Here is a 24,460-nt window from a genome sequence, read left to right on the forward strand (position 1 = left end):
TCAAGTTTACTTCCCCCATCAAAATCTCTCCTGAGTCAACAATTATGTTTATATGTGCCTACCTCTGAAAGACAGACAGGAAATTCTAGCCATGGTGGGTAATCATGGATCTCATTACTAGGCAGAGGGTACATAAATCACAATAGTGACATAGAGAAGATACAAGACATATGAGTCACTTATAGAACCATTCCCACTAGAAGCAAAACATGTTGAAGTTGCTATAAGCAAAGTGCTTTGTAGCCTGGCATTGATTTCAACAGCATTGCTGGGAAGCAAACAAGCAGGCTGTGATGGAGACAGTCATCCCACTCATCTCTAGAATTGATTAGGTCTATCCACCTGGCACCAAGTCTTGTCAGGTTTAACTGCTTTTGGTGCTTCATTTGTCTATTTTGACTTAATCTACAGCTTTTAAGAAAAGTTTTTCAATGGCTTTTATCATTTTTGCAACATTTATAGTTTTGTGGTGTTTAGTATGTGTGCAATTTGTAAATACTGTAAAACATTTATATACTACTCTTCACCGTATTATGTTATTAAGAGGCAAATTATTTAAAAACAATAAAAAGAAATAAATACTGTTAGAATTCAACATTCTGCTATGGTAAACATCCTGTCAGCACAAGCATTGTGGCTTGCCAGATAGAATGAAAGAACCCCCTCCTGCCCCTCATACACCGTTCTTCTGACACACACACACCTCCAGTCAATTTCAGAGCATGCTAGTCGAGAGAGGAAGGAAAAGCCCTGATGCACAAGTGAAAACCTTAACCAGGGCTTGCACTGACTTGTTAGTTAACTCCCATCCATTGTCTCTGCCTCAAGAGGTTTCATTTTTTAACCATACTAGCTAATTGGCCTTGACAGACTTTGCCAAATCCTTTCTAAAAGCTTGTGCCCATCAACAGAAATACTTCCTGGTGTCTATTTTGAACCCACTGTCAACCACTCACCATTGGATTGCACCTGTCCTGCAGCACTTTTCTCTATTTTCCAAAAACTGCTGTCATGATACCATAGCTTGCAATGCAATCCTATATTCAGAGGTAAGTCCCACTGAATTCAATAGTACTTAAGCATCCATTGGATCGCAGCTGCAGACATCTCTTTTCCTTTGCAGAAAATTTAGACTATGCACTGAATATTCTTAGCCAAGTAACAAATCCCACAAATCACTTGTTATTTCCGTACTCCAATTATTTGGCCACCAAATAACTCATGTCGGTATTACATAAATGCTGCTTCAAAAGTTATGCCCAAAATCAATGTTACAACACAGAATTGAGGGGAGGAATTATAACCAATCCTGCCTCATCAATGATAGTTACAGGTTTTAATAAAAGACTTTTCAGTTAATTAGCCTCCTCCAATCCTCAGTGTTTTCCCATCTCCTGCACAAGAGAAATGGGAAATATTTTAAGCTTTATTTATTTTCCATAAAATTACTTTATCTACTTTTTATTTTGTTATTTCCCCCACTCACCGTTTATCAAGTTTTCAGCAGTACACATCCTGATCAAAGCAGCTCTTTGAACAGCAAAAATCAAAAGCTGTTGAAACTTTCCCTTCCTGACACCAGCTGCCAAAGACTAAAGGTTTTATTTCCTGGCAGTTGTTAATCCCCTACTCACTTTTGTAGTACATCCAGCTGTTCAGTCAGCTCCTGCTTCTGCGATTCACAGGTTTTCATTTTCATCTCCTGATTTGTTAAGTTCCACTGCAACTCCGATATCTTTCCTTTCAACACACTAATTGTCTGAGAGAGAAAGAATGAATACACAAATATATGGTTGGACCTAGATGTCAAGGACAATGAACCACCTCTGATCAAACACTACTGATTAAATGTGAAGAACCAATAATACATGAAATCAGACCTTTAAAAAGTTACCTCAGAAAGGCAAAAGCAACTCTTTGCTCTCTTATCTGTCACCCTAATTGTCACCACCCATTAAGCAAGTAACTTCACGCTGGCATGCAAATAGCAAGTTTCAAAGTTAGAATGTCTATCTACACTAGGATGCATCAGAGGGATGCAAATTGTTCCATCAGCACCTTATGAATATTTTCTCTGCAGTGGAATTTCAAAACTGCATCAATTTTCCCAACAGACAAGTAACAATGGCAGTGTTAACTTTTAAATAAAGTTGTACAATTCAGAGTTACCAGAACTAGGTTAGATGCAGGGGGGAAAGGACATCAGCTTATCATTAGGCCATTGCTTGATTATAAAAAGAACAATTACTTAGTCCAGTCTTCACCAATCTGGGGTCCTTCTGATTTTTTGAATTCCAACTCCCAGCAGGCCCAGTCAGCATAGACATCCAAAGCTTGTGGAGGGCACAGGTTGGCAAAGACTAACTTAGTCACTCTTATGAACGATCACTTCTTGTGCCTTGAATGTCTCTCCTCTCTTGCCCTCTTCCATATTCTATGCCTACACAGCCCTTTTCTCCAAGATTAGCTCTTGTACTAAATTTATGACATTATAATTTCCTAAACATTCAGCTAGGTATGCACACTCTTGGGAGGGACATCACAGTTTCAGAAACAGCTGCTGCATTAAAAATTACACAGGACAGATCATATTGGAGATGCCAGAAAAAAACAGAAATAATTTGGCCCTAAAATCTCGCTGCAGTGACTGATACCACAGCAGTAACTGACCAAGAATAACCTAAACTACTCATTACTTCCTGGGGCCCTATTGTATTACTATGCCCTTCACTACACCTCCCAATTACCTCTTACTGCTGTTTGATAACAATGCAAAATCCATATTCCCTTGCTACCTTTGAGAGCAGCAGATACCCAACTGGTTTGAGGCCGACATTAAGGACACGGAGCCTGTTAAGGCCACGAAGTAAGAGGCTCTTGTGAACTACAAGTGTGCACCCTGCAGGAAGACACTTGCTGCACTGAGAAAAGCAAGGAGTGATGCCCAGCAGATTGCCAATGTGTCCATGACTACTGGCTAAAGCAGCAATACTCACAAAATGTGCAAAGACTAGAAGGCTTTGGACCTACAGGCAGAAAAACTGCACCGCTCAAAACCGTGTCTGCAGAGATCATAACAGATTGCAGCAATCAAATGAAGTAACGGGCAGAGCACTATCAAAAACTGTACTGTGGGAAAACACAGTCTCTGACACAGCAATCAACAGTATCCAGACTCGGCCTGCCTTGGAACAGCTGGATGTCCCTCCCTCCCTTAATGAGCTGAAGAATACCATCAACTCCCGGGCGTGTGGTAAAGCCCCAGGACAGAATCCCAACAGAAGTGCTGAAAGCCAGCCTCAACTCCTCCCTCATGACGCACCTCCACAGCCTTCTCTTGCAGTGCTGGGAAGCAGGATCTGTGCCACAAGACATGTGCGAATCCAGCATTGTTACCCTTTACAAGAACAAAGGTGACTGCCATGACTGTAGTAACTACCATGGAATCCCACTGCCGAATACTGTGGGAAAAGCCTTCGCCCGTTCAGTTCTCAACAGATTACAGACACCACTTATGCACCTCCTTCATAGACAACATTAACCACGTCATATGGGAATTCCTTACAGACGATTGCAGTGCTTGGAGACAATCAGTCATATCATGTATCCACATCAGTGACCAGAGGAGAAATTACCACTGGGAGGAACACAGAGAGAAGAAACAGCATGGTGCATCCGTAGAAGCAATACCAGACACCTTCATCTGCCCCAGCTGCAATAAAACATGTCTCACCCGTATTGGTTTCTACAGCCACAGCAGGCACCGTAGCTGTCCAATGGTTTGACTTTACATCTGATGCTGCACACTTCAAAACAGACAGATACCAACATCAACAATGCAAAATTCAGATTCCTTTGCCATCTTGTCTTTGAAAAATGCTTCCTCTAGAAAGCCTTTCCCAACCTGGTGTCCTCTAGTTGTTTCTCGACTACAACTCACATCATCCCTGACCATTAACCATGCCTGCTGGGGCTGAGGGACATTTGAACCCAGCAACATCTAGAAAGCACCAGGCTGAGGAAGACTTTTGTAGAAACACTTCAATATTTATCAATGCCCACATTCTCCTTCAAATATAAACACCATTATCATCCATTAAGAAATTGAGTACTATGAGCAGAATGTGCGTATCACCATTCTACTGTGCATCACAACTGCTGCAACAAAGCTATTTATTAATATTCATGGATGATTGGAAAGTACATATAGTATGGAATCAAATAATAAACTGCTTTTTTCTTACTTCATTAGCTTCAGCAAGCTTGTTCTCCTTCTCCTGCAACTTCTTATTCAGAGACTCTGTGTGCTTCTGACAGGATTTGTTAATCTCAATTTGTTCTTGAAGCTTATTTTCGGTCTCAGTTTCTCTTTCCTGACACTGCTTGATACGCTTGAGGAGCTCTTTGTTATGGTCAGCCTCCCGCTAGAAAGAGAGGAAAAACAAAAAGAAACTTCAAAGAACCTTGCATCAAATAACTACAGTAATATATTGCTGGCATCTCCACCAAGCAAAGTCTTCCCAAGCCTTTTCATCCATTTCACTAGTGAAACAGAACCTTTGTGAACTTAGCGGACAGTTTCCATGCAACATATTTCTACTCTGCAGCCACTGAACATGACTGACAGTTTACAGATTTGCTCCCCTCCCAAATTATAGCATTGGCACAGGACAGAGTTGAAATTTTAGAGTTTGATTAATGTTGAATATAACCCTTGTTTTTGGTTTTTAAAATTATTGCTTTTTATCCATCCTGGTTATGAATGTTTAGTGCATCACAGAAGTAATCTTTGGGGCATGGCTGCACCATATGTTTTCCACAGATGTTGTATAAAGATGTTTACAATAAATTGGAGGCAAATGGGATATTCACATATTGTCAGACTTGACAGCATGGCTTGCACTGCTCAAAGACACGGTGCTCACAAATGTATCAGTCTGAACAGGGTTTTGGTTTATAGCACGAGCTTCAATGCTAGGATGACATAAACCATCTCACTTAGAAACTCATCTCCTGCATTTGGTTTACTCCAAATGGAAATGGTTTGCATACTGATTTCCAGTATTTTTCCTTCCATCACTATCACATTTTCTAGTTACTGGTCACAGCAACATTCATGACACAGTTACAGATCTGCTCCCATAGATCTTCCCAATTTACTTAATGCAGCCATAGCAACACACTCAGCAGCCAAATGAAAGAACAATAAAAAGCAGGCAAAAAGTGATTCAGAATTTGCCCCTTGTATGGTGACTAGCCATCACTGAATGACTCTCAAATGATTTAACTGAGAAATGGTCAAATTCCCAAATTCACACATCACCATATAAAAATCAAGCCTGAAAAGTAATTGGACATGCCAACATCATTTTGGCACCCAACAAAGAACATTTTATTTCACCAAGGTTTTTAGTCTTTTCAGTTTGTGTTATTAGTATTGTTATTTTATGGTCTTCTGCATTTTCTGTAAAACATCCTGGGAATTTCATTGCCCTTTGCCAATGCTATAATTCGAGAACGGGGCTCTCACGCACTGGTATACAGCATTGCTGTGGCACCCCTTGCACCACAGCAGAAACTGTCATAGGTGCTTGCCCACTTAATGGACCATATAATGAAGACCCTATATGGAAATATTTTAGAGACATTCAAGGAAACCATGAAAAAATATATATAATGTGACAAAGAGAGGCAAAGTCTGGCTGTAAACCAAGGAACAAATGGGTTCAAACCCCAGCATTTCCTCCTTGGACCTAGCTCCCCATCAGCAATTAGGGTTTTAGCTAAGTCTAAATACCACATTCGGGGGTTAGGGAGGAGCTAGAGAGTGATGGATTAACAACTCTCCCCTTCCCATGTTCTGCCCACCACCCAGCCAAATTGTCTACCATGTGGCAATTAGACTTGGGAAGGGGGAAGAAACAAGAGATTGAGAGGAGGGGGGAGGGAGAATCACTGACCGCTTTGGCTCCACACTTCCTGATACACACCACCAGCCCCACCCAACATAAAAAGGTTCCAGTCCCTGGTGTAAATAATACTTCTGCTTAGTTGTAAATTAACATAGTTTTGTGGTCTGATTTGCACCTCTGTTCAGAAAATGTATGAGGTTTAAGAAATATACGAAGTAATAGCTACAGGAAATTTGACTTAAATTGACCTTTTTCCTTGGTGATTTAAAACCTTCTACTCTGTGACCAAAATATTTCACTGGAAAAGTATAAAATAGTACAATACACACTGCTGTATTGAATTTTCACTGCCCAATTCTCCACCATTCCCTCTCTTCCTTTTTCTGAACTCTCAAAGCATTTCCAGTCCAGTTTCCATTTGCCTCCAACTCAAATTAATTCACTCTTATTGGAAAACGTGTAGCAAATTGCTCTGCTAATCAAAGCAAAACAAGCTACGGATTTACATACTAAGCAAGGATTATGCAAAGCAGTATGAGGTTCCTAAACCCTTTATCCACATCACTTCCGAAATGCAGAATCTGAGCAAGGTAATTACCACACTGTTGGATTAGTGCTGCTCCCTTTACATTTCAGGGTTTTAAGTGTTTCTGCGACTGACTCAGCTAGATTTTGGGGTTGAAGTGACACCGGAATAATCCACAAAATCACTTGACTTGAGGTGGAACTAGGAACTTCTATTCAGAGTTACAATAGAGATCCATCTCCCTGCATATGTTGTTATGTGAAGATTTAATAAAAGCCTCTGAATTCTTGAAGTGCTTTACAGGATAAAGTGCATCCTCCTTGTGACATAAACCTAGAAGGCAGAGCTAGCCACATAGCACAGCATAGTTTCCGTTTCACATGCTAGATTTATCAATCTTGTATCCTGAATTTCATCCATTGAGCTCAAAATGGCACACATGAGATTATCCCATTCTGTCCTCACAAGCTTTGTGAGGCAAACAAGGCTAAGAGCTTACCCAGTGAATTTATGGCTAAAGGGGGATTTGAATCCAGTTTCCCCAATTCAATTCACTATCTTCTACATTAGCTTTCACCAAGCTAATGTTTTGGACTAAAATTCTCATTCACCCCAACCAGCATGGCCATGCTGTGTGGAGCTAATGGGAGTTGTAGTCCAAAATATCTCCAAGGCACCAGGTTGGTGAAGGCCACTTTTTCCTATGCTTAAAACTGGTGCACAGGGCTTTGAAGACCCAACTATCAGCTGACTGTGAGGGCAAAAAACAATCATCTAACGTCACTGTAATGCCATGGTATTTAACAGGTGAGCAGCCTGCAAGAGGTGGGAAGGGAAAGTATTGAGCCTGCCCACAAGATCCAGCTACCCACCCCCATTTTAAATGCTTCTAAAAGAAGCCACACAACTCTCCTGTGCATTAATAACATGATCACAAGGTCCTAGAAATTTACCATCAAACCAATTCAATCATGAGGTGGTCTAAAAGAGGTTCTGGTTGATGTCTCTACTAATCAACGGTGTATTACTAGCAAACTAACCTCAAAATTTCTTGCATTTGCATTAGCCTCCTTCTCAAGCTCAATTCGAGCCCTTTTGTGACTCAGTTCCATTTGCATTTTCTCCCGCTCCATTTGCAAAAACTGTGTCTCTGAACGTATTTGCCCAGCCTGATCTTCACGCTGATGAGGAAAGAAAAAATTAAATATAAGCAGCAGCACAAAGCGTTCTACTGAAGGCACTCAAAGCATTTTAGGGACTCTGCATGTTTTGTCACTTCCCTGTGCCCTCTAACTTTTGCCTGAAGGAAGAGCCCAGTATAACAAACAAGATGCAAAGAATGTGTGGACATGGTTACACCTTTGGATGGGAGGTCACAGAAAGCCCTTTTTTAAAACTTGAAACATTTTAGTCAAAGGAAACAAAATAGTTCTTACAACCATCTTATACATGACGAAGCTGTGGCAAAGGGTTAAGGGTGCAATTCCAACAACGTTCCATCAGAATAGGGATTTCCGCTTGTGCAGCAGGACTTCCCATCCACCCATGCTCTCGCATACACTGTCCACAAATGTGCAACAGATTCAGGAACAACACTGTGCAAGCAGAAATCCCTGCACTGGTGGAACAATTGCCTTAGAACTATGCTGAATTCCACAAAAATAACTTTTTAAACATCCAAACCTAAGCAAATGAGAGACTGGAAAGAAAAGAGTAAGATTTCTCATTCTTCCTCCCAAAGCTCCCTATTAACATTAGAAAGACTGTCTTAGACACATGCTTAAAACTTTATTTCAGAAAATGTATTCCAGACACATAATTTAGTTATATATACTTTCTTTTATTATTTCCTGATTTTATCTATTATTGACAATTATTCTACATTGTTTTATTTCTGCCCTCTAAATAAATGAATAAAAATGTTTCCTCATACCAACTAGAAAATTATTCTTCAGATGTACAAGTGGGCTCAAGTAAGAACTCTCCACAGTGCAGAGATAGCATACCAACTTCGCAGAAGCCTTTGGTTTCTATCCAAGTCATCCTAATATGCATTAGCATAATTATAAGGCCTATATCAAATACTTATGATTTGCACATAAAAGAAAAACTACCTCCACTGCTGAAAAAATGTAGTAAAAACAGTTCAAAAGAGAGGGGCACAGTATTCTACAAATAGCATCTGGCAGAAAAGATACTGGAAGACAAAATGCTCTTTAAAAAGAACATGCAGCAATAGCAGCAAACTGTGAAGAGTTGTCATCTACATTTTTAAAAAAGCTTATTTGCATCATTTTTTTCACAATATTCATCATGAGCTGCTTTAGATTTCTATGATAAAAAGTAGGGCAAAAACGTAAGTGAATAAAATAAATTCATGGATCTATGTTGTGATGTAATCACAAACACTTTTGACTGCATGACGTGATTTCTTTTTATTATCATATTTTTAAAAATTAATAAACTAGGTAACAAAAAAAAAATCACCTCAGAGCAGTTAACTGAGCCTTATATTCTAGAAGAGTAAACTATCTGAACTTTTCTCTGCTTCTGTGTGGTGACTGGTTCTGAGAGCAACTTCCAGGGTGGGAATCTCACCTGAGATTCTAAACAGAGACCATACACTGTCCCAACTCAATGGGATAAGAATTGAAGAAAAAAATCAAATGCTCTATTCCCCCTCCCCCTCCATGTTTTAACTTAGTCATGAATGAAATTTCCATTTGTCTAGGAAATCCTGATGTTCTTGCTAACTTAAGCATTCTGGCACATGTCATTCATTTAAGAGTAGCCTTACTCAGGCTGGTGCCCTCCAGACGTTTTGACCAAAATTCCCATCTGCTTTGGCCAACACTTGGAGGCCATCAGGTCAGGGGAAAGCTGATTTAGTATACTACTCCGATCAGGCTCTGACAGTGAAGGTGACTGTTTTGCCTGCTCATTGTAACTAGTAAAGGTAAAGGTACCCCTGCCCGTACGGGCCAGTCGTGTCCGACTCTAGGGTTGTGCGCCCATCTCACTTAAGAGGCCAGGGGCCAGCGCTGTCCAGAGACACTTCCGGGTCACATGGCCAGCGTGACGAAGCTGCTCTGGCGAGCCGGCACCAGCGCAGCACACGGAAACGCCGTTTACCTTCCCGCTATAAAGCAGTACCTATTTATCTACTTGCACTTAAGGGTGCCTTCAAACTGCTAGGTGGGCAGGAGCTGGGACCGAAAGACGGGAGCTCACCCCGCCGCGGGGATTCGAACCGCCGGCCATGCGATCGGCAAGCCCTAGGCGCTGAAGTTTTACCCACAGCACCACCCGCGTCCCGGCTCATTGTAACTACGGAAGAACAAATGAACTAAGGAAGTCTCACCTTCATCATCTGCTCATACTGCATCTGCAGAGAACCTTGAGGCACTTGTGTGGTAGCCAATTCAGACGTATCTTCCACAGGATGTGACAAGTAGTTGTTGAATGATTTTAGAATAGAGAAGACCACTGTATTTCCTTCCTCCTCATCCATGTGCACCGGACCTCTGCAGACATAAGATCATAGACAAATCTCAGTGTGCAACTAGTTATATCCCAACCACCACTACCCAGTAAATGAACCACTTCCCAGATAACATAAAGTAAATGAGAGCTGGTGTGGTGCAGGTCTCAAACTATGGACCATGAGCTCCATGGAAAGGTTGCGGAAAAGTCGAGAATAATGGTACCTGGTCCTGCACTCCAACTATTTTTTTCTGACAACAAAGCTCGAGGCCATTTTGACCAGGGCTGATTATTAAACAGGCTAATATGTGGTAGCATTAAGCATTTGATAATAATAAACAATTGCCTAGGGCAGTGTTTCCCAACCTTGGGCCTCCAGCTGTTTTTGGACTACAACTCCCATCATCCCTAGCTAGCAAGACCAGTGGTCAGGGATGATGGGAATTGTAGTTCAAAAACAGCTGGAGGCCCAAGGTTGGGAAACACTGGCCTAGGGCTCATGACTGTTCACGGTGTTGATTTTGATGATTATGCTGGTACTGGAGAAAGAAAGTTGTTAAAATACAAGTTATATGTTTTGACTTATAGAATAAATAAGTAATTACATGGTCCACCAACAGCCCTGCCAATTTTCAAATGACAACAAGGGAGAAAGTCTGAAAACAATTGGGGTAGTGCTTAAGAGTAGATCTGGGGAGGCACATGTTTGAAACCCTGCTCAATTAAGAACATCTCAGAGTCACCTTGGGACGTTCACTGTCTCTCTCAGTCCACCATTGCTTGCAGAGTTTTTGTGAGGTTAAAATGGGGAGAAAGGAACAATTTCCCCTAATTCCTTGAAGAAAGGTATGGAATAAAAACATAACACAGAGCTGAATAGTTAAAGTCCAGCCTTTCCCATTGACACTGCAGCACTATTAAAACTCGAACAAAATGTCCTTGCAGCATGAACTTTTGCAGCAGCTCAACACAAGCTATCAAAAATGCTGAGAATGCACATTTCCCCTTTACACTTCATCTTTTCCAACAGCACTACAGGTCAAATTCTGGAAAATACATGATCCCCATATTATGTGAAGCTGATGTAAGGAAGAGGATGTGAATCATTTGAGCAGAACAGAGATACCATGTTTCAGGAAACCCTGGGATTCCTCAATGAAAAGATCAATAACTCTTTAATGTGCTTGTTGTTTTCTGTCGTAGGCTCCTTTGAGAGGAAGAGTGGGATATATATTTGATAGAGATGTAAAAGCACCATGCAAAGCAAAAAGAATGCCCTTGGAGACAGTGATGCAGCAAGAAAGCCATAAGCCATTTCTTGTCTCTGTTAGAGCAGCACATATGTGAAAGACCTTCCCACTTCCATAGTTGTCTTCACATACCAGAAGCTTCTTTCATTTCCCACAGGGCATCTGCAGAAGGAGTGCAAGTCTCTAACACTACCTCTGTACTCCTCACAGGCAGCAGGATAAGGATCACAATCTCCCATCCACTAGGACTTTCCTCCGTGAAGTGGACAGGGTCAGCAGTAATTTTAAGTACTGGCTGGCTAATCAGTCAAGCCAAGGTTTGTGGACTACACAAGAGTGGATTACACAAGAGTGGCAAACAAATTGATGTAGAGTGCTCCCCAAAGACAGAATACTGAAAAACAGTGGAAGAGAGGTAAGTGGTTTTGTTGCAAATGTGCTTCAGTGTTTTAAACAACTGTCCTATGCAAGGTAGTTCAGAACATCACAAGAAGAGGAGGGAGCCAAAGGAGATATCTAAGATCAGCCTCATAAATCAGTCTACAAAAGTTACTCATCTGCATTGCATGATTGCTTCAGAGGAATGGAAGTCCCTGCTGTTTAGTCAACATAAAGGTGGATTATAGTAAATAAATACATTTTTTAAAGTTTGTATTACACAAAGTGGGACAGCGGGTGGCGCTGTGGGTAAAAGCCTCAGCGCCTAGGGCTTGCCGATCGAAAGGTCGGCGGTTCGAATCCCTGCGGCGGGGTGCGCTCCCGTTGTTCGGTCCCAGCACCTGCCAACCTAGCAGTTCGAAAGCACTCCCGGGTGCAAGTAGATAAATAGGGACCGCTTACTAGCGGGAAGGTAAACGGCGTTTCCGTGTGCGGCTCTGGCTCGCCAGAGCAGCGATGTCACGCTGGCCACGTGACCCGGAAGTGTCTCCGGACAGCGCTGGCCCCCGGCCTCTTGAGTGAGATGGGCGCACAACCCTAGAGTCTGTCAAGACTGGCCCGTACGGGCAGGGGTACCTTTACCTTTATTACACAAAGTGGTGTCAGCCAGATTGATTTCCATGCTGGTTATAAATGAAAGGGCTCTTCCCCTCCTTTGCTAGCACAAAAACCTGTCCCTCCTCTACCAACCTGCTCATTCTGCATTAAATTCCTGACCATCTATGCCTACCAGGTGAATACAAGAGGGCTGCATAAAACTAAATAAGCAAATAAGAATTTGTGCTTGCACTTAAGAATCTTCTTCAGTCATAAATAGAGCTGCTACCAACAAAGTTGATGTGTGCATGTAATAATTTGAATACAGCATCTAGAAAGTTGAAAACAAAATTTTTTCAGCCTCCTCTTAAAAACAAAACCTATGCTCTCCTACAACTTGAACCATCTTCCAATCTATTTGCAGCAGTTGCTGAAGTCATGAAAAAGTCTCTTACAAAGATTTAGCATCAATGTGGGTGTCTGCTATAACCCTTCTAACCAGACTAAAGACTTGGATGATGCCTTCCTAGAGTAGATTACAAAATATTCAAAAAGGAAAGATATTGTAGTCACAGGAGACTTCAGCTTCCCTGATATCTGTTGGAACTCCAACTCTGCCAAGAATGTAAGATCCAACAAATTCCTCAATTGCCTCACTGACAATTTCATTTCTCAGATGGTGGAAGAAGCAACAAGGGGATCATCTATCTTGGACCTGGTCTTAACAAACAAGGAGCAACTAATCAATGAAGTGGAAGTACTGGGAAATTTGGGAGTAAACAATAATGTCCTCTTGGGTTTCATGAGACAAGGGAAAGCTGAGTGTAATCAGAAATGCACTCTGGACTTTAAGGCTGATTTCAAAAAGCTTAAGAAACTGGATGAGATCCTATGGTCAAAAATACTTAAAAGAGAAGGGAGTCCAAGATGGATGGGAGTTTATGGATGTACGTAATCTCAGAGCCTGTCTATAATCTTTGAGAATTCTTGGAGAACAGGTGAGGTCCTTGCAGATTGGAAGTGGCAAATGTCCCCATCCTCCAAAAGGGGGGCGGGGAGACCCAGGTAACTACCAACCAGTCAGCTTGATGTCAGTACCAGGAAAGGTCCTAGAACCAATAATTAAATAAGTCAGTCTGTGAGCAGTTAGAAAAGTATGTTGTGTTTACTAAGACCCAACATGGGTTTCTCAAAAACAAGTAATGCCAGACAAATCTCAATTCCTTTACTGATAGACTTGCAAGCTTGCTGGATAAGATGAATGCTGTGGATGTAGTGTATCTAGATTTCAGTAAGGCTTTTAACAAAGTCCCCATGGCATTCTTCTGGAAAAGCTGATAAAATATAAGCTGGATAAGGTAAACTGTTTGGTGGATTTGTAGCTGGTTGACTGACCAAACCCGAAGTGTGTTCACTAATGGTTCCTCATCATCCTGGAAAAAAGTGGTAAGTGGGATGCCACAGGGTTCTGTCCTGGGCCCGTTGTTGTTCAACATCTTTGTAAACAACTTGGATGAAGGAATGGAGGGGATGCTCAACAATTTTGAAGACACCAAACTGGGAGCAGTAGCTATTGCCACAGAAAACAGAATCAGGACTGAATATGACCTAAACAGACTGGAAAACTGGGCCAAAACTTTTTTTAAAATTGAATTTTAATAGGGACAAATGTAAGGTTCTACACTTAGGCAGGAAGAGCCAGCTGCACAAATATAAAATGGGGGACGCCTGGATTGCCAGCAGTACATGTAAAAGGATCTAGGGGTCTTAACATGAGTCAATAGTGTGATGCAGCAGCAAAAAATGCTATTGCTATTCTAGGCTACGTCAACAGAAGTACAGTGTCCAGATCATAGTACCACTCTATTCTGCCTTGGTCAGACCACATCTGGAGTACGGTAGGATATTGACAAGATGGAATGTGTGCAGAGGAGGGCAACCATAAGTATCTGTTGCAGGACAGGGACTGTGGGCAACATCATAGGAAGGACCAAGGTGAAACTGTCAAGCTCCCTTGTCAGTTTTCCAATGTTAATGTAATCTTGTTATAGCTACAAAACTGGAATGTTGTTTTTGTATGTTCTTATGAAATTATTTTTGTCATAGTTGATTTGGGGTGTATTCCTGCCTTCTTTGTCGTAAGTTGTTTTTAAACATGATCTGGGTGTGTGTATATAGCAAAGCAGCATACACTGGAACCTCGGGTTGCAAACGTGATCCGTGCGGGAGGCACGCTCGCAACCCGCAGCGTTTGCAACCCGCAGCACCGTGTCTGCACACGCGTGGGTCATGATTCAGTGTTTCTGCGCATCCGCGAGCGCCGAAACCCAGAAGTAACCTGTTCCGGTACTTCCAGGTTTGGCGTGGTACTCAACCCGAAATCGCGTAACCTGAAGCATCTGTAACCCGAAGTACCACTGTACTAATAAAATTAAGAATATATTAATTTTTAATGTGCTAAACAGCCCACAGCTCAGGTAATGGGTTGATGAGAAAGAATCATCAGTGCCAGGGAGCCATGCCACTCAAAAATGACAATTTATCCCTGGCCTGGTATAAAGCACCTTCCTATATTTTTTGTTATTATTTGTTACAGCTGGACACCACACATGCCATACATATCTGTTGCCAATGAGCTTTATCCCTGTCTTATCTTTGTTTCCACCCTGTAACCAAATCCCCAAAGATTATGTTAAGGGTTGGGGGGGGAGTCCTATATCCCACCCTCACTCTGAGGAGAGGAAAATCTCCCCAGCAACAGGTGGCTTTAATGAGGGCATGTGGTCAATAAAGGTCAGTCAGTATGTAAATGAACAGAGTTGTAAATGAGTCAGCAATTGAGTCTCAGAGCCTGATGGCTAGAGAAGGAATTAAGTTGTTTTATTTGACCAGTGTAATTTTTTGTAAATAAAAAAGATTTTCTGTAAAAATAAACGCTGCTGCAAACCTTGTAAAGAATACAACCCAAGAGTAGTTGCTCCTTACCAGCCTACTGGATTGCATGAGGACAAAAGAGGTCCTTTGAACAGCTGAGGAGGGAAGGAAGCAGCACTCTAGACATGCTCATGAGTCGTGATCTTGGAAGTTTTCTGGAAAGTGGCACATGCCCTGGAGAGATACCTAATTCAGCATTGCTTATTTTATTTGTAGTTAATGAACTTTTTAAAGCATATGTTGATTTTTGTCCCAATACACCTCAAGCATTTATTTATATTACTTGCATTTATATGCCACCTTTTTCTCCAAGGAGCTCAAACTGGTGTACATGGCTACCACCACCCTCATCATTTCATCCCTACAACAACCCTGTGAGGTAGGTTTGGCTGAGAGGCAGCGACTGGCCCTCCAAGGTCACACCAAGCGAGCTTCAAGGCTGAGTGGGGGAGGATTCGAACCCAGGCCTATTCCAGCACTCCAACCCCTACGGGCTCTGAAACGCTACATCTATAAACATTTGACCTGAAATATGACAACTTTCGAGACGTAAAGTTCTCCCTGAGGGAGCGGGTGGGAAAGCGGAGGGGCGTCCACCTCACGAGCAGCCTCGATGAGGCGAAGCGCACTCTGAGCATGCCCAGAGGCACTCTCGATTTTACCTCAGAAACCAAGTCGAGGGGTGCCGCTGAAGTTTCTGGACAGCAACTCATTCCCGTGATAAGTCGAGGCTCGAGAAAACTCCCGTTCTCGATGAGAAGCGCACTCTGAACATGCCCCGGAGCACTCTCTCTCTAATTCCAGGTTGCCCTCGGAAGCGTCGTGCGAGAGTTACAGACAGGCACGAACCCCCCCTTCCCCCCCCCCCGGAATGAACCTCGCCTCGTAGGAAGGCGGCGCGTCTCTTCCCTCACACAAGGGCGGCCGGAGAGGGAACCGGCAGCGCTCCGTCGCCAGCGGCGAGTTTTACCTCAGATGGACCCTCCGCGCCCGCGGCCAGAGAGGCGCTCCGGGGCCAGCTGACCAGGCCCGGGGCCCTCGGCTCCCGGCCTCGCCTACTCACCCTTCTCCCCAGCCGGCCATGTCCCCCTCGCGCTCGCCGACGCCAACCGGCCGCCGCTTTCGACTCTCTTCCCCGCTTGGATCTCCCTCCTCAGCCCGGGCGCCGAGATGTTGCGAGACTTCCCCGCGAAGCTCTCGCGATATTATCGCGCGCGCCCAGCGCTCGCTTGCTTGCTCGCGCGCTCTCTCTCTCCTCCGGTCCTTCGCTTTCGCCCCGCCTCCTACCGTAATGCAGCGAGTATTAACCCCCATGCTTCTCTCTCCGCCGTCGTGTCGGGAATGTGCGCGCATCCCCGCTCGCCCTCCTGGTTTGATGTAAGCGCGCAGCGGCCGCAGTGCCGGATTTACGGAGAACCTAAACAAGCTATAGCTTAGGGTCCCACTCTCTTGGGCCCCTCCAAAAATATACTTCTTCTTAATTGTATTTCACTATTAATATACTTCTTCTTAATTGTATTTCTGTTCAACAATTACTTTGATAAAATACATTATTTTGTTATGTGCAAATGGCTTTAGATACCTTTTAGGTCCATAAATTACCATATATGTAGCATCTTTTGAACACAAAAAACAGTGACAATTTGTTGTTGACTAAGGACAGCTGGACGTATTATTATTATTGTTATTATTATTAATTTATTATTTGTACTCTGCCCATCTGACTGGGTTTCCCCAGCCACTCTGGGAGGCTTCCAACAAAGATGAAAAATACATTAAAATGTCGCACATTAAAAACTTCCCTGAACAGGGCTGCCTTCAGATGTCTTCTAAATGTTAGGTTGTTGTTTATCTCTTTGACATCTAATGGGAGGGCGTTCCAGGTGCCACTACCGAGAAGGCCCTCTGCCTGGTTCCCTGTAGCTTTGCTTCTTGTAATGAGGGAACCGCCAGAAGGCCCTCGGCGCTGGACCTCAGTGTCCGGGCTGAATGATGGGGGTGGAGATGCTCCTTCAGGTATACTGGGCCGAGTCCATTTATATATAAAGGGCCCCATAACCTTCAGTAGCTTAGGGCCTCATCAAACCTAAATCCGGCCCTGGGCCGCAGCCGTGAGTGCTTCACCTCCCCTTGAGTAAACGCCATCATGCCGTAATGAGAATGTGAGAATATAGCGCATTCTGCTGGATCAGGTCCACCAAGAGGGCTCCTCTGGTTCAGCATCAGGTCTTCATGGTGGCCAACCAGATGTCTCTTCTAGGGAGCAGGACAAAAGCACCGCTCCCCTCCTGTGGTCTCCAGCAACTGGTACCCAGAAGCATTTACTGCCTCTCAACTATGGAGGTGGAATCCTTGAATTGTGGAGTTGGAAGGGACCCCGAGGGTCATCTAGTCCACACACCCTGCAACGCAGGGACCTTTTTGCCCCACATACCCTGAGATGAAGTCTCATGCTCTGAGCTATCTGCAAACACACAACACAGCATTTGAACACAGTCACCATGGAAACTAATGGCTTATCAGAGGTCCAGAGGGGAGGAACACAAGAACAGGGTTTGTGGAATGCTCTTCCCAGGGAGGTATATCTGGCACCTTCATTACGCACATTTATGCACCAGGCAAAAGTGTTCCTCTTCAACCAGGCCTTGGGCTGATTAAACATTCTACGGCCTTTTAAATGTGTCTGTAAGAGAGGAGTTTTTGGTTTGTTTTTGTTCTTGCTCTTATTATGTATCATGTGTTCTCATCCTGTATTTTTGTGTTGTGAAATGCCCTGTGATTTTCGAATGAAGGGTGGTATATAGTTTCAATAAATTATGATGATTATCATCTTTCTTCATTAATTTGCCCACTAGTCTTAAAAGTGTCGAAGTTGGTGACAATCACTGCTTCATGTGGGAGGAGGGTTCATAGATTAGGGCTTTCTTTTTAAAATTATGTGTGGCATATAGAAAGCGGACAGAGGAAAAGGTTCTCTCCCTCTCTTGTAACACTAGAATTTGCAGATATTCAATGAAGACGAATGCTGGAAGAATCAGAGCAAATAATAATAATAATAAATTTTATTTATACCCCGCCCTCCTCAGAGCGTCTAACACCAAATATAAACACAACTGAATGAAATATCGCTTAAAAAACAAGATTAAAATACAACATTAAAACATTAAAATGCAGCCTCATTTCAGTGGAAACTGAATCAAAAAAATTTTGGGGGATAAAAACGCCAAGTCTTCACCAAGGCTAACTTCACCAAGGACTTGTTCAGGATGCCAAAGAATAAACTATGGGACTCGCTCCCACAGTGAGCAAGCAATGCCTACCAACTTGGATGGCTTTAAGAGGATTAGACAGATTCATGGAGAAGACTGTCGGTGGCTCCAAGCCATGATGGCTATGCTCTGCCTCCACTGCCAAAGGCAGTTGCTGGAAACCCCAGGAGGGGAGAGAGCGCTTGAACCTGGGTCCTGCTTGCAGGCTTCCCATTGGGACATCTGGTTGGCCACTGTGAGAACAGGATGCCGGACTAAATGGGCCACAGGCCAGATCCAGCAGGCTCTTCTTCTGTTGTTAATTAAATCACTTGAAAATAGAAGGAATGGTAAGAAGCAAGGAAGTGAGATGGGTGGGTAGAGGGGCATTAAGTACTGTAAGATGGCTTTGGAGGCCATAGAAGAATACAGAGAACTCTGCACACTGAGGAAATCCATAAATTTTAATAAAGGTTATCACAGGAAAGACATTCTGATCGTTCAACAGAGGGAGAGATGTTGCTGGTCTATCCTCTCACCTTCTACCTGGTCCTTTTAACTGGAACTTCATGACAGGAAAAAGTCCCTCCATGACTTAGTACCTCATGTCAGGACAGGAACACATGGGGTTTGGGTTGATCACTTTCTTCTCACACCCCATATCCAAGCAACCAAAATTGATTAGTGGCAACCCCATGCAATGCCAGCAGAGTATTGCTGCTTTCCCTTCATCTGTAGCTACTAGCAACCATTAGGCCCGCTCCAACCTTGATGGCCAGCCTTCTCCCCTCTCCTCCAAACCAGAAGATGAAAGACAATTGTGTGGAAAGAGGGAGCGTTGGTCACAGGCCTGAAAACGTTTCCCACTCTTGGGGTGGAGGCTGCAAACTAGGGCCCTCTCTGTCCCAGCCTGTTTGCAGGGCAGCCTCACAGTCAGGCTTGTTGGGAGGCAGGATTACAATTCCTTTTCCTCTGAAAAGATCTGTGAACCACCACATTTCAACATGGGTTTGCTAAACCTCTAGTGCTCCTCTCCAAATATGTTCCTCAGTGTGTCCTCTGAACATCCCCATCTGAAGGAAAGGGAAGCAGGATGAGAACAAGCACCTGATGGTCTGGACATGACACAAGTTCTAGCTCAGCATGGATGTTTTCCCCCAAAAAAATGTATTGTTACAAGTTGCATAACTGTACAGTGCAGCACATTGCATTGATAAGCGTTACACTTTGTACAAATGGCACTTAAGAAAAAAAGTTATTTCAGAGGAAACATCTGTCAACTGATATCTCTCCATGTTGTAGTTTTAAATGAGTAAGTGGGGAAGGGGCACAGTCCAGAGGCAGAACAGTAGCTTTGAATGCAGAAGGTCTCAGGTGTCTCCAGGTAGGGCTTGAAAGAACTCTTGCCTGAAACCCTGGGGTTCCTAGCTGGCTAATATCTATCCAACACTTGGTGCTGTTTTGTGTGTTGTTAAAGCTGAACTGGGCTCTTGATGACATCTAGATTTTATTTAGTTATTATAAATATTTTATACCACCCTTCAATCGTATTTCCTGGTTATTTCAAAGGGAAGAAGATCTGTTGCAGTAGCTGGCAAATGAGGTCCACATCCCTCCAAAGATGCTCATTGTTTCACAAAAACTCTGGACTTACAGCTCTCTGCCAACTCAAACCAACTCTGCAGCTTTCATCAAATGTACCACACAAAGCACGCACACAGTGGCTCATGTTTTTGATGCCCTGTGGGCTGCTCGTTTGTATGATTGCGCTAGGTAATATCTCTCGGCAGATTCCTTCCTACTGGCTTGGAGTTTTAAGGTCTTCACATCCTGGAAGTCTTGCATCAGTCTCTTTTGCAGGAGATGGCTCTCCCCTCCATCCCAGTACTTGCAGAGCATGGTTCCTCCAGGTTCCAAAATGTGCTGAGCCAGATCCAAAAGAGACAAGCAGAGATGGATCAACTTATGATGATCTAGTTGCCGGATACCAGTAGCATTGGGTGCCATGTCGCTCAGGATAACATCCACCATCCCTTTAGGGAGCACTTCCTTGATTTTCTTTTGGGTCATTGGATCTGTGATGTCAGCGCGAGGTAAGAGGACTGCTCCTTCCAGAGGAAAAACATGAAGGAGGTCAACTCCAAGAACAAAGCCGATTGGGGCATCTGGATCTAGAAAACAGAAGTGTCAAACTAAGAAGGCAGCCTTTAAATGTGCAATCTATCCAGTGGGTTGTAATGGCTGAAGCGTCAGACTAGGATTTGGGAGAGACCAGGGAACAAATACCTTCTTCTCAACTTGCCTTAGGAAGTTTCATCGCATTCACTATCCACAACCTTCCCACACAGATGCTGACTAAGTTCTGTCAGCCTCACCCACGCCCGGCACAAGAATCCATTCCAGCCCATAAATGATATTTTTAGCAAGCCTCCCCATAACAAGCTATTTGAGAAGCAACCCTTTCTGTAAAGATCAATATTTCAGAAATCATCCTCATCTATCACTGTCTCGTATTGTCGTCAAGCCACTCAAGAGTCAGCCAGCAACAACATTTTCCGCTTTCAGAGCACTTTTACTGACATTAATGAATTAAACCAAGTTCCTCCGAGACAACCCTCGCCTTCATTTTTCAGAGGGAGAACCCATGATAGTAAATGAATTCTCTGGCAAGGATGGAAACAGCATTTATAAAAGAAAAGGGGGAGAAGGGGGAACGTTCCTAGCCAAGTATCATGTATCACATTGTTTATTTATTTAGCTAAAGATAGATGGCTATAAATAGACAAGCAGCTATAGGACCATCATGACATCTTATGGGGAGCTTTCACAAGCACAAAACCAGACAAACAGAAAAACAGGTCCCTACTCCTACAGAGATTACAGGCTAAAATAAACTATGGGAAAGGACAACTAGAAACAAGGGTGGTGGAGGAAACAAGTATTGAATATATATTCATTTAATTTATAGCCTGCCTCTCTTCCAACATGGGACTTTAGGGGATATCCATGCATTGACCAGATCAGCCACATAAGGAGGGCCATAGGTCCTGAAGGAGACAAAATAAGTCCTGCAGCCTCATTTCTTGAGGAAACCTTTTCCAGTCTCCAAGGATTCAAAAGACACTGCTTGGACATTATAAAAAATTGCAAAACCATGAGGGTTAAATACTTGTGGCTTTATTTGAAAGTGATAAAGCCAGGTGTCCACACTGTTGTGACGCATCTGCCCCACAGCAATTACAACTAAATGTGGAAATGAGTCACAGATTACAAGGCAGGTCAGCAGTGGCTCTGACCACCTATAAGTTAAATTCAGGAGTGGGAAACATCCAGTCTTTCAGGTGCTGCTCGACTCCAATACCCATCAACCCCAGAAACATCACAATGATCAGAAGTCAAGGGCATTGTAGTTCAGCAACCTCTGTAGAGCCGCATGTGCTCTGCTCCTGTTCTAAATGCACTCACCAGAACCCGTAGCATTGACTCTCTGGACTGCAACCTGAGCCCAAGCACCAGGGGCCGTGCCACAGTCTATCACACGCAGCCCAGGGCAAAGGATGCGGTATTTGTCATCTACTTCAAGCAGTTTGTAGACACTCCGGCAACGATAGTGCTCCTTCTTGGCCTTCTTCACATAAGGGTCACTGAAATGCCGCTCCAGCCAACGATGCTCCGCTCCTGTTTTGCTTTTCAGAAATTGTACAGCAGTGTGGATCCTCTGGTGCTGAAGCAAAAGATTTGGCATTTTCCAGTATCTACCGGGGAGGGAAGGGCAAATTATTCTACTGCTCAATGGGCACAACCCATCTGATGACTATGGACCCGAATCTAGAATTTGGCACCTGATTGTCTGGATTATCAACACCCTTCCCATCCTCTCTGTTTCTAAAATAAATGCACTTCTGTAATCCAAACCCCCAATCTGCCATGCTGGAAGGGGTTTGCATGAGGATGAGGTGTCCTTCTCGTCATCCCTGCCTGGATCCGCTGGCCTCTGCCAGCAAGGAGCATCTTAGTGGCACAGGTGCCATCTATGCAGGGCTGGCGGGGCCCAGGACTCACCAAATTTTCAATGAAGGGGTCTCCCCCCCCCCATGGTGGCATGCACATGCCATAGAGAATCCGCATGACACGTCAGTATGCCCCTGTGACGTGCGTTGAGTGGCACAGGAGGGAAGGCAGTGCCCCTGCCAATGAGCCCATCCTAAAAGGTGGGCAGAAGCTACTAGAGGAAGACTAGAAAATGGGAAACTTTGGTGGCAGGGAGGGAGTGGAGCTGGGCTGGCAAAGGACCCACTGAATTTTAACCCACTTCCCACCACCCTTCTATCCTGGCTGGTGCAAGTAGCAGGACTATGGATGTGACAATGGCCATGCCACCCCATAGTCGATCAGGGTGACTAGATTGCCCCCTAACTCTGCATAGGATCAGGATGTAAGATTGCAATCTTAATTTGCAAAGTGTTGTACTTTTAATGTACACATTCCCCCCCACACACACACACACCCTGTGAAACATGCCACTATTTCTTCCCAATTTACGGAAGAGAAATGCAACTGACACAGACTTGTCCAGGTCTGTTCAACATTGTGGTGACACAATGAACCCATAGCAGAGGAAGGACCAGAAGCCAGGCTTCCTAGATTAAAGTCTGGCTCTTTCTGCTTTGCCTCACACTGGTAGCATTATCACTGATCATTTTTTGTGGAGTCCCAACACCCCCTGTGTATAAACTTCCTCATTACTACTGTTTTATCAGGCTAACTTTTTCAGGTCAACATTCTGATAGTGTGGCGAGACGGAGTATATAATCCTTTATGCGCAGGCGGTCCCATAACTTTAGAAGCTGCACAACAATAGGGCTGCCATACGTCCAGAATTTCTCAGACATAGCTGGAATACTGCAGTCCCAATCCTACACAACAAACAGTTGAAACTACTCCCAGCAAGTAGGTACAGGGATGGAGAAAGCTTTGGTTGCTGCCTTTCTGGAAGTTAAACTGGTCTTAAAGGTGCAGAAGCTTGTCAATTTGATAATAAGGCAGCTATAATTTCAGATGGGGGGCTAGAATCCCCACCTTTTAACACACATGATTCCTTTTAACACGCCAGTTTGAGGGGCCACATTCCCTCAACCTTCCAGGGGCCACCTCCCAAAGGTGAATCGCTGGGGCTGATGGGAGTTGTAGTTCAAAACAGTTGGAGGGCTGGCGAAGTTTGGTTTAAATATTTAAGGAAACTGTAGACAGCACCTTGGAGGAGAGAGGAACATGGTGGGGGAGGAAGCCGATTTGATGCCTTTTCCCCCAAACGAAAAGGCATCAAATCGGCTCCCTCCCCCACTTCCTCTTGCAACACAAACAAGCGCTATCCCCAAGAGCAGGCACCCCCAAATTCGGCCCTCCAGATGTTTTGGGACTACAATTCCCATCATCCCTGACCACTGGTGCTGTTAGCTAGGGATGATGGGAGTTGTAGTCCCAAAACATCTGGAGGGCAGAGTTTGGGGAGGCCTGCTCAAGAGCAAAGCTCAGTTGCTAGACCATGAGACTCCTAATCTCTGGGTCGTGGGTTCGAACAAAAGATTCCTGCATCGCAGGGGGTTGGGCTAGATGACCCTGCGGGGTCCCTTCCAACTCCCACAATCCTATGATCCTACGATTCACAGGGCGAACGTTTTCCACTCCACCACGTGCAAACCCAAGCAACAACTCAACTTCCCACACAAGCGGCCGATTAAGGCTTCTTTAGCCGCGTGAAGCTGCGGTGCAGAGAAAGGGAAGGCGGCGGGAGGAATCGGGCGCTGAGGCTGCCCTCCCGGAGGCGTCAAGGGGAGGCGGGTCGCCGCCTTGTAACCCTTCGCCCGCCCGGCCGCCCTGAGCGAGTTGTCAGGCTGCCGCTCCCCGGTCCCGGACCGGAAGAGAGCCGCTCGCTGCGCTAGGGAGTCCGGCCTCGCTTCCAGCTGCTTACCGGCTCATGACTTCTCCCTCCGCGAGGGCCGCTTCTTAGAGAGGGGGACGCATTTAGGTGTTGCACCAACCTGGGACGCTCCCTCAAGCGTCCTCCGGGGAACGGCGCCTCGTGCGCTGGGTTCCGCCGCACATTGGCACCTGGGCTGAAAGAGAGAGAGA

The 24,460-nt window shown here is 44.2% G+C and overlaps 2 protein-coding genes across 3 annotated transcripts in view; both read right to left on the reverse strand.

Annotated features, from left to right (window-relative positions):
• MAD1L1 (mitotic arrest deficient 1 like 1) overlaps positions 1 to 16,429 on the reverse strand; it is a 447,749-nt gene extending 431,320 nt beyond the window's left edge. Inside the window, exons 1-5 of one of the 2 annotated variants that reach the window (XM_028706084.2) lie at positions 16,144 to 16,429; positions 9,800 to 9,962; positions 7,479 to 7,619; positions 4,245 to 4,424; positions 1,635 to 1,759 (exon numbers count right to left, since the gene is read on the reverse strand). In XM_028706084.2, the coding sequence (XP_028561917.2) occupies positions 1,635 to 1,759; positions 4,245 to 4,424; positions 7,479 to 7,619; positions 9,800 to 9,962; positions 16,144 to 16,394 (860 nt within the window). In that variant the 5' untranslated portion in view covers positions 16,395 to 16,429. Of the gene's footprint in view, positions 1 to 1,634; positions 1,760 to 4,244; positions 4,425 to 7,478; positions 7,620 to 9,799; positions 9,963 to 15,742; positions 15,763 to 16,143 lie in introns of those variants that run through there. The other variant, XM_077918712.1, reaches the window with a different exon arrangement.
• Positions 16,430 to 18,127: 1,698 nt separating this feature from the next.
• Positions 18,128 to 24,452, reverse strand: MRM2 (mitochondrial rRNA methyltransferase 2). The gene is made up of 3 exons (XM_028705207.2): positions 24,300 to 24,452; positions 21,794 to 22,083; positions 18,128 to 20,499 (listed from the first exon to the last, which is right to left on the reverse strand). Exons 1-3 carry the CDS (start codon positions 24,305 to 24,307, stop codon positions 20,054 to 20,056), a joined length of 744 nt encoding a protein of 247 aa, XP_028561040.2. The 5' UTR covers positions 24,308 to 24,452; the 3' UTR covers positions 18,128 to 20,053.
• Between the last annotated feature and the right edge of the window lie 8 nt (positions 24,453 to 24,460).

Source organism: Podarcis muralis, chromosome 14 (genome assembly GCF_964188315.1).
Source record: "Podarcis muralis chromosome 14, rPodMur119.hap1.1, whole genome shotgun sequence".
In the NCBI taxonomy this organism is placed as follows: Eukaryota; Metazoa; Chordata; class Lepidosauria; order Squamata; family Lacertidae; genus Podarcis; species Podarcis muralis.